The 14,235-nt window shown below is 39.1% G+C and overlaps 1 protein-coding gene across 2 annotated transcripts in view; it reads right to left on the reverse strand.

Moving 5' to 3' along the window:
* DENND5A (DENN domain containing 5A) overlaps window positions 1-14,235 on the reverse strand; it is a gene marked incomplete at its 5' end in the record, with an annotated part of 63,456 nt that overhangs the window by 40,661 nt on the left and 8,560 nt on the right. For both annotated transcript variants that reach the window (XM_083864294.1, XM_083864295.1), the window contains 3 exons: window positions 2,801-3,461; window positions 3,951-4,060; window positions 4,663-4,734. In XM_083864294.1, coding sequence (XP_083720420.1) covers window positions 2,801-3,461; window positions 3,951-4,060; window positions 4,663-4,734 — 843 coding nt within the window. The remainder of the gene's footprint in view (window positions 1-2,800; window positions 3,462-3,950; window positions 4,061-4,662; window positions 4,735-14,235) is intronic.

Here is a 14,235-nt window from a genome sequence, read left to right on the forward strand (position 1 = left end):
CAGAAACATGTCAAAGGAATCTTAAACCAAAACACTTTCACTGCCAAGTTAAGTTACTCCTACTCCAAGGACTGACTGAAACTTAAAACACTAAAATAATTTGCTTCAAAAAGGATTGCACTTGGCAACAAATTCATAGAAACATATAATCGTGGAAAGGTTTGAGTTGGAAGGGCTCTCAAGATCATCTAGCTCCAGCAGACCTCCAAGAGGTTCAGGGTTTGGTTTTTATTTTAGTGGTCTTTCATTATTTTGGGTGTGTTTGTTGTTGTGGTATTTTTTCAAGTACATCTTACAAATCCGCTGATCCTGACACGTACTGCTCTAAATCTAAATCCACACAATGAGTATCATAATCTCATCTGACCTAGGAGAACAAGAAATTATCTCAGTCACCTCAGCTATCATGGGTTTGAGCACCAAGAGATTTATAACAAACTCAAAGGACATTAAAAACTCAGTATTTACATTCTGAAGGACAACCTAGACCTCACACTGGTAAGAACATGAAAAAGCCTTTACAAAAGTAAAGCCATTTCTGATTCCACTTAGAACTGAGTGCACCATCACCTGTATCTCCATTCAATATTTCCTGGTTTACAAACACCAAAAAACAGATGATACTCAACCATACTGAAGAAAGCAGAATATATTAGGAGCATATTCCAATTGAAAAGAACAACAGAAATAAACAAACAAAAAGCACAGGGATTAAATCCCTCAGAAAGTCCTTAAGAGAAGCTATGTTTCAAAAAAAAAAAAAATTGGCTACTATTAATGAGAAGGCACTGCTGCAGCCAATTCACCAAACCTAAGGGTCAAAAGTCAGCAAACAACTAAAATTCTTTTTCTACTGAAAGAAGACTTGTCAGCCAAAAACTAAGGTAAGAACTTGACAGAGAAACAAGACACCTCCATAATGTACAACACAGCCCAACTCAGCTAAAGCTTGGGGTGAGGCAGGGAAACAGTGGGCAGAAACTGTCCTAACTGATCCCTCATCCCTCTGAACTCCAAACATCTCTGCCTGCAAACAAGAAACTCAAGTGTTCCAGGGCTGTTTTAAGCTTCTTTAATTAACCACTGATTAGACACCTGGAAAGGGCCCAAGACAGAAAGCTGAACCTATTAAAAGGGCTTGGAAAGAGAAGCCAGAATACAGCAGACTAAGCCTAGAAGTGAGCTGAGCTCCAGCCCGGAACAAGAGCACTCACAAGGTGATGGCCTGGAAAGAGCACCAGGAGCACTGTTCCCACATGGTGATGCACAGTGGCTTTTCAGTGGAGTTTCCAACCCATCACAGGAATTCCAGACACCTCTACAGGCCAACACAACCACACCCTTCTTCAGATGGAAGTGCTGATGTTTGAGTCCTCCACTGGTGGGACACAGGTATCCACAGAAACTCTCCCAAAATCCAAACACATAAATGCCTAATCCACTTCAGGGGAAATCACAAAAGAATTTTGTCTGCTAGACAAGTATTTCTAGATTTGCTATGAACAATAAGCAGAGCAATTTGGTTTTTTTCCAATCCAAGAGAGTAATCACTACAGAGTTCAGTAAGCTTTTTGACTGTATCTGATCTTGATTTGACTGAATCTTCTCTTCCAGTTCACAGAGTCTATACAATGACACAACTCTGATATAATGCCCTGCTGCCATTACAGACATTTAATCACCCTGACTACACACAAATCCATCCTTGGCTTTAGACTATGCACAGATCTTACCACACTTAACACAAAATCTGTACTTTATGCTTGGAGAAGGTTACTGATAAATGCAGATTATATTTTCTAAATAGTTACCATTTGTATTCTACTTATTTCAGTGACAACTCAAGAGGAATAAACACTGAAAACAAATTTCAATAACACTATGGACTAGCCCTGGTTTTGTCTCGGGGTCTTTTCAGCTTCCTAACCATTACTATAAAGTAGTGCTCAAAATGCAGGCTGTCTGTTCAAGCCACACCATTTTGAATGGGTCAGCCTGGACTAATGATATTCAGCTTGGGGAAAAAAAAAAAAAAAAAAGGCAGAGAAATTTTCTTTTGGCATAATTCCCCATACTGTGTGTTAGAGCAACAGGATGTGGAGTAAGAAGGCCAGTATCCACAAATTTCAACACATAAAATAGATGGCACTCCCACACTACTCACTAATTGATAAACATTCTATTTTAGCTCAGTTGCTGCCTGTCCTCTTTACAGCAAGCTTTAGCTCCATGGCTTCAGCTGTAACTGTTTCAAGGCCTTAAAGAAGATTTGGTATTTCAGTGCAGTCGAAACTTTTTTCAGGTACTTATCTTTCAAAGTAACAACTGAAATGTGACTTTGGGTACTCCACGAGAAAATTGTATTAGCATGATTAACTCTTCTTCAGAACCAGATGTATAATTAACTGTGTATCTTTTCAAAATGCATGGCTAGCTCTGCAGAGATAGCAGGGAATTCAGCTGAGCAGCTGGACAGGAACATGGAAGAAGGCAAACTGCTCTATCCAGTAGCACAGTTCCAGAGCCAACAATAAAGGAGTCAGCCAAACCATGAATAGAGGAGACGATGTGAAAACCCAGTTTTAAGTTTAGGTGTCTAACAACAGGAACCAATGCAACACTCTCCTTAAAACTCCAGTATTTTACCTTAAGACCTGCACACAGATCAGCCAGACTGCAACAGCATGTTCATGTCACTTCAATCCAGCTATTCTGTTGTTTGTGGTGTTTTTAGAATTCAAGACACAATAAGACCTTGTGCGAATACAACAAGATAAGAAAACGAAACCTAAGTACTCACGCTGTGAATAAAGCAGTATCTGAAACTCCAGAAGGGCACAGGTAAAGAGTTGAACCACATTTTCTACTCCAAGCAATTCAAAAACTTCTTTAACTGGAAAATCAAACAATGGGAGTTCACTGGTGCTTGGCCTCTGGCAGATAATTGGTCCATAAACACCTGAAAATTTCAATGACCTTCCAGCTGGAGGAAGAGGAACCTCATAGAGAATGTTGTAGATGTAGCTTTCTAAAGGTAGCGGTGGTGGCTGAGGTGAAGTCACTGCTTGGTGAAGCTGTTCCAGAACTTTCTTGCATGCTTTCATGAAAGACATTGGAGTAATCAGACAAATGCACTTTGAGACATAGAGAGTGTCTCTGCTGATGTCATAGGAGTTAAATCGCTGTAGCTTTGAGACAGAGGTGCCATTGCAGTCCCCAGTGCTGCTGCAGCTCTCCTTGTCATTGGTGGGTGGAGCATGAAGAATGTCATATTCGGCATTGTGCATATGATACAACGTCTGCATTGCACTGCAGATCTGTTTGCTAGTGACTTCCTCAAAAAACGTGAGGGAAAATCCAAATGTCCGCGAGCCATCTTCACGGGTAATAATAAAGGAGTGGAACTGAGGTTCTCTGGAATCTGCTTGTGTCTTGAAAGCAAGCCCTTTAGGCATACACAGCTACAGAAAAGGAGAAGGGGAGACAGTATCCATTAAAAAAGGTTTTTCTCTCTCCCCCCATCTGCAGAAGCATTGGTGAAAATGGGATTTAGAATCCACAGACTGCCATCGCATTTCCCTTTAAATTCTATTAAGTGTTACATTTCTGCACAATACAGTGGTATGGGTCTAAATCAGAAAAACAAAAGGAATGTATCAAAAGGGCTGCATGCAGTTTCTCTTGAAACTCATAATTATTTTGTTACCAGCCTCGACATGAGTAAAATAATAAAATACAAAGCCACATAAAGGAAAGTATTTTTCTGGTCACTAAGACCAGAAACCTAACTGAGAAAACTACTACATTTTATCTAAATTAAGATACACCACATTCTATTAAATGCAAAAATCATGCACAAAAAAAGATTCATTAATTGCAGAATAATTTATTTCCCTACTAATTCTTTAGAATGTAACAAAAAACCCCAAAAGTCATTAAGTGATACTGACCATTCCCACTGCATCCTGATCAAAAGGGTTCCATTCAACATTCTCAGGATAACGAGCAAGAACTTTGGATTTAAATGTGCGTCTTAACGGAGTCTGTTCAAAGTTTTCCCCTGCATATGAAGGAAAAATACAGAAGTAAATACTTCATTCCCCTTTTAAGCACAAACAAGGCCAAAAAGCAGGACATCAGCAGGTAGACGCGAGGATAAGTGAATTAAGGACACGCTCCTTTTAAGAGAAACAGAAAATGCAAGACAGTTTGTTAGCATACAGTCAGACTGCAGATATTAGCAAGGATTAGCTTTGTAACATTTCTATGTCGTTAAGTATCTGTGCTTTTCCTTAAGTTTGGCAATCTTGAAATTGTGGTCATGACAGCAATTCTCTAATTCTCTTCAGATATTTCAGATTCTCGTTAAAAGGTAGCTAAAGATTCAATTTCAGTGCAACGTTGTTACTGAAGAAAAGCACAAATAGACAAAACGCAAAGATGATGCAACTTTTAGATAGACATACGAGTGACATCATGAGATCTCCTAATTTTGTTTTAGAGACTCAGGAAAAAATAAAACCACCATCTACTGCAAGAAGTTAGCTGTGAAGGAAGAGTCTAGAAGGTTAGAAGGTCAAGAACCACATAAATGTCCATGAAGATAAGAGTATCAGATGAACAAAGTGCTTTTTTTTTTTTTCCCCACACTTTTTCCTTTACCTTCTGTTGCACTTGAAATGAAACGGCTGCCACCATCTCGGGTTTTAGAGGCCTGTATATACTGGCATAAAGCTATATAACAAATAAAAACAACACTGCATTATACATTTCATACTGTTGGCTGAGATCACGTCACTAACACATACCAGTAAAAACCATACAAATATCCAGAATTAGCATGCATGACAGTCTTCTCTCCTAATATGCTTTTTATACATACACAACTCCTACAAATTTCTCATTTTACATACATATTTCTGGAAGGAGACAGTATGTAAGAGAAGCTCTTTGTTCCTGTACACACAACTAGAATACTGATGCAGTAGAAATAAGTTGCTTGGGAAATTAAAGTTTCACATGTTAACTACAAAACAGTCCCAAAGAGCAGATGATGAAACTGACCCCAAGGACAGGACCATTTCAAGGCCTTTAGAACTGTATGAATTTTAGTGGCATGGTCCAACTTTCCACAGGTGCTATCCATACACTAGATTGGCTGAAAGTCTTGTGTAGAAGCTCTTAAATTTCCTCTAGAGCAATGACAGTTCATTGTGATAGCACAGAACTTTCCGCAGTAAATATTCTGAGTGTGAGCAGTTGCTTTAAAAAAACAAAAACATACAACTGCATATCTTAAAATAAGCTTAGCTATATTACTAGAATGCAATTAGCTAAATGAGCATGCAGCTGTTGACAGCTGCACTAACAATCAGGCACAATTGCATGAAATCATATGCTTTAAATAAACCGAACTATTTCAGCAACACCTGCAAAAGAAAAACACGCTCCAACTCCTCTCTTGTATTCTTACATGCAGCAATTACATGGCAATAGAAATTGATTTCGGAATTGGTTGGGTTTGTTTCGTACTTTTAGAGTAATATTTAAAGTTCAATTCCAAAGCCAAGTTAGAATCTTTATTTGGCACAACAATTACTTCCACTACGTAGCCACAGACAGAGATGGTTACAGCTCTGTCTCTGCACAACACAGAACCCAACACACACATTACACCAAACCAAACAGAACTTCCAGCGAATGCTTAACCAGTCCTTTGACAGCTGAGAAGCCTGGGAACTGTGGGTTTTCTTTAACTAAGTTTTAAATATTATCTCAGCCAGGGAACTTTTCCGGAATCAGGACCTAGGACAGGTCTCGCAATACCCAAAATATTCACAGCTATTTTGCTAATTCTCTGGAGTTCCGCACTGAAATTGAAGGAGGCATTGCTTTTATTATTTGCCTGAAAAAGCAACACCTCAGCTAATTTCCATACAAAACCACACAGATACATTATTTATTAATCTGTTCAACACTCTCATTCAATAATATCATTGTTCAGAAAAAAAAAAATGTGTATTTGGGAAAATCTGAAATAATAGAGAGATGAATAGTTAGGAAAAACCATGACACAACTTCACTTAAATATTACCATCTTGTGAAAGAGCAAAACCAAAGACAGAAAAGATAACAGTATTTCTGCAGCTAAAACTATCATAAAATATGAAAAACAGCATTTAAAGAAACTTTCAGTCTCCCAGAAAGAAAAATGGACATAATGCCACATCTCTACTGACACAAACATACACCCAAGTGAAGTCAGTCCTCTGTAAAAAGCTTTTAAAAGTATGTCAGGAGATTTAACACACCTACTATTTTCTATATTTACATCTGTGCAGATGATGTAATGTCAACTTTTAGATAATTGAGGAAAAACCTCAGACATGTACTAAGCTGTTTTGTTCCTTGGCTGTTTTTTTTATCTTCCACATATATAGAGGAGAGAAAAATATATGAAGGCCAATTTTTTTCCTGACTTTGGAAACCACACAGCACAATCATTGATGCACCTATGTGCAAGGCTGCACATTTTGAAATTAAAAAGAAAAATCTGTGACTTGAAGACCTTTTCATTAAGATTATTAACATTGCAAAATACATGATGCTGCTGTTCCCTTATGATTAAATAAAACCCAAAACCCTAACACTGAATGGATGTTTACCTATTTAAAGAAGCCTTGCACCATCTCCTCCCAAGAGACACTCTCGCCAACACACTCTTAAATTTTTTAGAGCTGGAGTCTGTCTGTAATTTAATGAAAGGACTAAAATTGATTTCTGGAAACCACTGAGTCCTGATTCAGACAGAAACATAAGGCAACCCTCCCTGCACAGGCCTTGCTGCCATCCATCAGGGCACTCAGCTGTGGCACAGACACTGCTGCTGCCAGAGTGCCCTGATAGCACCTTCCCACCCCTCCACACCGCCCTGCTGGAATGCTGCCTGCCAGCTCAGCAGGATGCTCCTCTTCCCCTCCACAGCAGCAGCCTCCCACCTCCAGACAGCTCTTTTGGGAGAGCCCTCACACCTGGAATACCACAAACTACTGGACCTTCAGACTGGGCCATGCTGGCTTCCAAAGACACTGATTGAAACAAGGCAGGGAACATCAAGGGACAGCTCAGCAACGTTGGAAAAGTTCAGCCCAGGTGTTCTGTGCAACTCCAGGACACAGGACACCCTGTTTTCTTGCCATTACAAGTAATGGGAACCTGAGCACCAGTACTTCCATTGCCTGGGCTCCCCCTTCTCTCCTCTCTAGTGTTTGTCACTAGACAGCCATCAGCAGTGGGGAGGGGGAAAATCCACAAACAATATTTACTTACATCCAGAGGCAAAAAGCAATTAACCCTAAATTTCTAAATTTACAATATACCTCAAACACAGAGACCCTGCTATAGCAAAACACCAACTGCAGCACATCTCCAGCAGCAAAAATAACTCAAGCTTTTGAGATCTATCTGTGTGAATTACAGAGTCACAGAATTAAAAGGATATTCTGAGTTGGAAAGGACCCACAGGGATCATTGAGTCCAACTCTTAAGTAAATGGCCACACAGGGATCAAGCCACAACCATGCTCTAACCAACTGAGCTAATCTCTGTTTCCTTCAGTTAGTTGATTATTTCAGGAATAATTGAAATGGTTTTGATAAAAAGTGAAGAGCAACTTTAGCAAATGCAAGAGACCAACCCACCAGCAGAAATGGACAGTTGTATTCTACAACTGAGAAAATGAAGGCATTAGAGAAGATAAACTGATAAAAATATGATGTATCCCCTAAGTCCCCACACTTCACAACTATCAAAGGACTGCTACCTCATATCATGCTTTTCACATGATTTCTCTCCCTTAGCAGAAGTAATGGCTAGAAAGTATTTCCTTATCCAAATCACAGTAGAGAGGTCTTTAGAAATTATTTATCTATAAATTATTTCTGTCTTTTACATAAATTCCATGCAAAAGGAAAACTTTGGGGTTTTTTTAATGGAACACAGTATTGCCTGCTGAAGACTAAAGAGTTCTTTCAAACACCGTTGATGTTTCTCACATACACATTTACCACTCAGGTGTTGCATCAGAGGAAAAGCTCTACAAAAATCTAGATGCAAACTGTCCCCCAGACTGCAAAGCTGCAACTACCTTGGACTTAAATCAGAATCAGTGATCAATTATAAGATTATTTGTCAGGAAACAACATATGAAATCTGTAAACACCCAGCAATACGTCAGGAAGTTTCAGGTCAACATCAAACCTTCAAAACAGTAAGAATCCCACTGCATTTTACAATGTAAATAATATCATGAAATCACAGAGAAATATAATTTCACCAGGCACAGTACAATTCCACAAGCACAGTTTAGTGCAGCCCTGGCACTGCACCCAGCAGGGAAATGACAGTGAAACAGAGCATCTCAGAATTTCTTTGTCATTGGAAACAAAACACCCCCTGTGGCATCCCACTCAAAACAGGATCAGTGAAACAATTTGGATTAAAAATAAACAAATAGAGAATAAAGAAAGGGTTAACAAAGATTAACATTTCATTAATCCAGTTCAGCCACACAAACAGTTTAATTAGCTCATGGTGATCCCCCAAAATGGGAGAGAAGCAAAAAAGTAAACCGCAGACAGAGGTTGTGAAACCGGTGAACTGAAGAAAACAGGAACTAGAGTTTTAATACCTGCTAACTCCTGAAGCCAGCCCTCCTCCTGAGGCCCAGCTTGCTACCTGCTGGCTCCTGCCATGCCAGGTAATAGATTTTTCAACACCAGCAACCATCACCTGGCTCTGGTAATGCCCTTTGCTTCCTCTCCCATTTTTCACGCTTTATCAACCCTTCCCATTAAACATGAGAGATCCCTGCTGTCCTGGAGATGGCTGAGCACCTGCCTGCCCATGGGCAGTGCTGAATTCATTCCTGTTCTGCTTTGCTTTACCTATTAAAGGTTTTTATCCCAATCTGTGAGTTTTCCCATTTTTACACTTCTGATTCTCTCGCCCATCCCACAGGAGGGGAGTGAGAGGCTGTGTGGGGCTGGGCTAAACCACACCACCGTGTAATTTAAGAAGACATGCATGAAAGACTTAAGTTATTAAGAGTCAGCTTGCTTATCAAAAAGGAAGTCACCAGCTAGACACAACCTCTGAGGAAGTCTCCTTGGCTGAGGGATGTCCAAGACTGCAGACTTGGCCTGGCTGTTCCTGGGCAGGCAGAGCTCAGCTGAGAGCAGTCCCAGACCACAGCGGGGGACACTTGGCACCAATCACATTAAATTTAATCACATTAAAGCTCATATTAGAGGTAGGTAATTCTCCAACGCCTCCCTCTCTCATCTTTTCAGCAAACTGAACCTGATGGACTGAATTGTGTGCATAAAGCAGACTACAAACCTGCTCAGGATGACCAGAGAACTGAAACATATTACATTTATTCGGAAGATCCAGCTCAAAACCAGCCCCTTTTCACAGCAGTGTGGGAGCTCACACCGCTGCTCTAACAGCCACCTAATACTATTTGCAATGCATGGAACCATGACGGGCTTTCAGTTCTAACTTCATTTACACCATCTGAAATCATGCTGGCCTACACATCTGTAATTTGGATTTCGTAATTACCAGCACATTAGAACAGCTAATGCACGCACTGCAAGTATCCTACGCTGAGCTAACAAGTACACCTAATTTTATCAGTCCCTTCCTGAGTCACCCAACACTGAACATAAGCCATATCACCACGGAGACTTGTACTGGATGAGAATTAGGACTTACAAACTCATGGAGTTTCCAACCCATGCAAGACAGCATTGCTTTGGAAGTATCAGCATGAAGCAATCCATATCAATGGATATTACTTTAAGATTATAACGAGAGGGGAAAAAAGGTCCAGAAACTAAAATTAAAACATTGACTTCAAAACCTTCAAAAGCCGTCTACCAAGCTTTCCTCAGCTTTGAGGGGAAATAAAAAGAATGAACTCTGAAGGTCTAATTTTAGCTCTTTCCTGATTTACCCAGGGAAAAATATGATTCACTGCCTTCTGTATTCCTCTTCAGGAGAAGAAAGGGGAAAAAAAGGGGGTCTTCCCAACACAGTAATAAGAAAAATGGTTGGGTTATACAACTTGCAGGTTCACCTACTTATGACCTTGCAGAGGTGTAACATGTTTCCACATGCGCTGCTTGCAAATTTCTAATGCAAATTTCCAAGAACACTTGTACATGATTCTAACAATTCAAATTTCCCTGGTGAATAGTTTGCTTCTTTGTAAGAATGTTTTTAACCCTGGATTTTTTTTGTCTTCAATATTTCAATCATTATTCTCTGTAAATCCCACACTGCCAGGAAGTTTCCATTTACATAACAGAACAGTGGCTTAAGTTATCCTTAATTAGAAAGGGAAAACTTGTTTAAAAAAAAAAGTCAAGGATATTTTATAAACAAATTATTTTTTAAACTGAATCATGGCCTTTTGAACATGCTGTCAATTTACTATTTTTTCTTTAATATTTAGTAATTGACTGCAATGCTGCAACTCTAAAAATTATGCAAGACTAAGAACTGTACAAAAACCTCTCACTGCGTCCCAGCTAGAAAAATGCCTTTGAGCAGCTATCTCAGATGTAGACCAGCTCAATTTTCCCTCTATGACAATAAAGAAAAAGAAGAGGTTACCTTAGTTACCAGAAAGAGTGTCCCATAAACAAACTAAATGGTGGTGCAAGACTGATTTTAAGGCCTCATTAATGCTGCCACCTTCATTTGTTCATCGAGTCCACTCATGTGCTCAAAATAATTACAGAACAAAGATCCAGAAAGCTTGACTGGTTCTGATTAAGTGGTTTGCTGCTTCCACCCTGCCAGGCAGCTTCTTTCTTTAAATTCCTGTGATACAGCCTGTTATTAATTCAATTCATTCTGTCTTGGTGTACATTTATTGTATACATGACATCTTCAAATAAAAAATTCTTAGATAGCATGCAATTAAAACATTAACTTTATATTTTCCACATAAAGACACTTACTGGAATCTTTTAGCATACAGAGGCCCTGTATCAATTTCTGCTGTCACTAAAATGAATGTCTTGAACTAAATATAAAACAGCTTCAACATGAAACAGTCATATTGCTGTAATTAACAAATGAATAAGAACAATGAGGATTTGTACCAGCAACAGAAACTATGAGCCATACACTTAGGGCAGCTTTCCTGTGCTGCTCAGCACAGAGAATCAAGAGAAAATGGATTTAGCATTGAGAAGACCCTACAGAACCCCACAACCATACCCTCTACCTCTGCACTTTCTGCACCACAGTTCAAGGAATCTGACCCATTCTTGGGTTTCAGGTGAGAACTTTTTAAGTGCAAAATCGTGCCTGTCAAAGTGCCTAACACAAAGGAAAAAAAGGTTTCAAAGATACAATTTGCTTTTGTTCCAAAGATACAAGTAACACTTGGAATAAGGTTAATCCAAAACTAGCCATGTCATAAACAGCAATAGGATTCCCAGTTCAGCCAGAAAACATGCTCAGTACACAAAATAAGGCTACAGATATTACAGTAAATTATTATGTTTATCAAGCATAAAATTACTTCAGCTCCAAAATTCATGGTCCAAGTCTAAATAAAAATAGTTGACTGGCACAACAGATAGTGTGCACATACTTCTGGAATCCAGACTCTAGAAAAGGTTAAAGTATGGAGTAAATAAAGGCAATCTGGGGAGAGGGAGGCACTGGGGGACAGTACGTACACTGAGAGATTTGAGGACTTCTTGATTAGTCAGACTGACAGATGACCAGCAGCTGGCCTGGTTACATTGTGAAAGCAAATACAGGTGCTTAAGATGCATGAAGAGATGGAAAGATAGCCAAACCAAGAATCAGTTTCGTAAAACTAAATGCAAAAGAGTTTGGTTAAAAATAAGACTTGCCCTATTTTAACTTGCCAACAAAAATGGTAAAATATTCTATTTTCAAGTCTTAAAGAGAAAACTGGGATAATCAAACAAGTAATGAAATTATATGCCCTGAACCATAATATATATGAAATGAGAGGGTAATCTGTTGATTCAATCTAGCCTTTCAAAAACATACAAGGAGAGAGAGAAAAAAAAAAACAACACCCACCACACAAGCACTTAGGCCAAGCCTTCTGGCCTTCTGGAGACCACCATCATTCTGATTTTTCAGGACACCCTATTATAATACTAAAGAAAAATCCTTTCAATACATACACAGAGAGCTATTAATACAGTAAAATTTGGCCAAGGTTTACTTTTAAAATAGAAAAATTCTCTGATTCCTTCTTTAACAAATATTAAACCATATATAACTGGAGGGAAAAAAGCACCTCTCTACAATGCAGGAAATAAACATTCAAAGTCTGGCAAAGTAAGGTAACAAATTCATTATACAAGAATTCTTGGAATAAAAACCATGATTCAAGAAAAGCTGCAGCTGCCAAATCTGTAAGCAAAGAGCCACTCCATCAATAGACAAATGCTTTCAGATTATGACTTGTTTCCTTCCTTCCAGTTCCTCCTCCTTAAACAGAGCTGCACGTATTTCTCATTAGAGAGAACTCCCTTCTCCAGCAAACCTCTTGCCTGGATATACACAAAGAAGAATTCTTCCCTTTTATCCTGAAACACAAACTCTCTGTCCCACACTCCCTATCCCCGTTCCCCCATTGGCAAGACCACCTGGCAAAGCACAAGCTGAAGTGGTGGTTGGGCCACTCAATTTGGTAGTGGCCAATTTGGAATTGGGACTTAAACACTTTTTAAAGCAGGTTCAATTATCCATGAGAAAAACCTTCAGGGTCACTTTCACTTTACTGCAGCACTGCTGTTGAAGCAATTGGAAATCAGGTGTTTCAGGCATTGTCTGTAGCAGCCATCATCCCACTGGATTTGTAGGAGAGCTGCCACATCTGATTCTCACAGCTGGGACTTCCTCCAAAACCTTTGTTATAAAATTACGGTACCACTTGCCGTGACAGAAAACCTTGGAGGCAACTTCACTGCCTGCCTTTCTAAAACAAAGGTGTGAATGTGAGATACAAACACACAGGTATGGATCTCAAGGGCAAGTGAAATGCATGTGGATGGAGTGCCATCCTTCCTCTGGGAAAGCTGAAGGACTTGAAGAGGAAGCAGGGAAAAGACAAAGAAAATAACCAGTCATAAAAGGCTCTGGTTTTGGTTTTTTCCTGTTTGTCATCTAAGGAACCCACAATTGCTTGTAACAATCCCTTATCCCGATCCAAGGAGAACATACTCCTTTGAACATTGAACTGACAATAAAATTCCTCCTATTGCAGACTTTAAAAAGGTGAGGAAAACAAAAGAGAGTTAACCCTAATCTGTTGACTGTTAAAGTTCCAGTTGTTTTCCCATCTTTTTTTGCTTTCCAAAATTCAAGAACAGTAATATTTCAAAATTTGTAACACAAAGAAACTCACTGAAATGAAAAAAAATTTTTTAAAAAGGTCATTTTGCTAACTGGATATTCAATGTAAACTCTGTCTGGTACAAATAATCGTTTATTCCTTTGAGAGGTAAATTTTTCCAAGCCCTTCATGGCAAACAAAAATCTAGGAGTTAATAGATCCCCATTCATCATTTAAGTTTCAGCATTCATCTAGTTGATAACAAAACATACTGCCACACACACTTGGGAATCGTTTCAAATGCTGCAACAATGAATTTAAAGCACCACAGAAAAACAGCTGAGGCCATCTGCATTCTGTGATTGTAAGGTCAGGAAACCAAAAGCTTTTGTTTTTATTGTTCTGGTATTGTTTCAAGGAAGGCGGGAAGAGGTGGGACAAGGAAGTGGCAGGACAGGGTAGTGGCAGAAGAAACCATCAAGAATCTAAAGCAGCTCTTTAAAAAATAAACAAGTTAAGTTCTCAGCTTGCATCTTTATAAGCAGCCTACACAATTATCTTTCCTATAGTTTTCCTTTTTGTACTCCTTTGTATGTAATATAGGAAGACAGATGGACAATATAAAACACAATATATTTTAATCAAGACTGTCTAGCAGAAATTTTCAATGAAATGGTCCTAAAACCAGAACTCTTTTACTAAACCACTGTTCTGTTCTAGGCCCAAGCAAAAAGACTTACAGAAAGATATTTAGGTCTGTTTCCAACTAAACAACAGAAGCCGGCCTCAGGATTTCAATGAAAGGCGTGTTCTCAGCCATGGGGGTCAGGAGGGAC

This window comes from Zosterops lateralis, assembly GCF_965231275.1.
Source record: "Zosterops lateralis genome assembly, chromosome: 6".
NCBI classification, from domain to species: Eukaryota; Metazoa; Chordata; class Aves; order Passeriformes; family Zosteropidae; genus Zosterops; species Zosterops lateralis.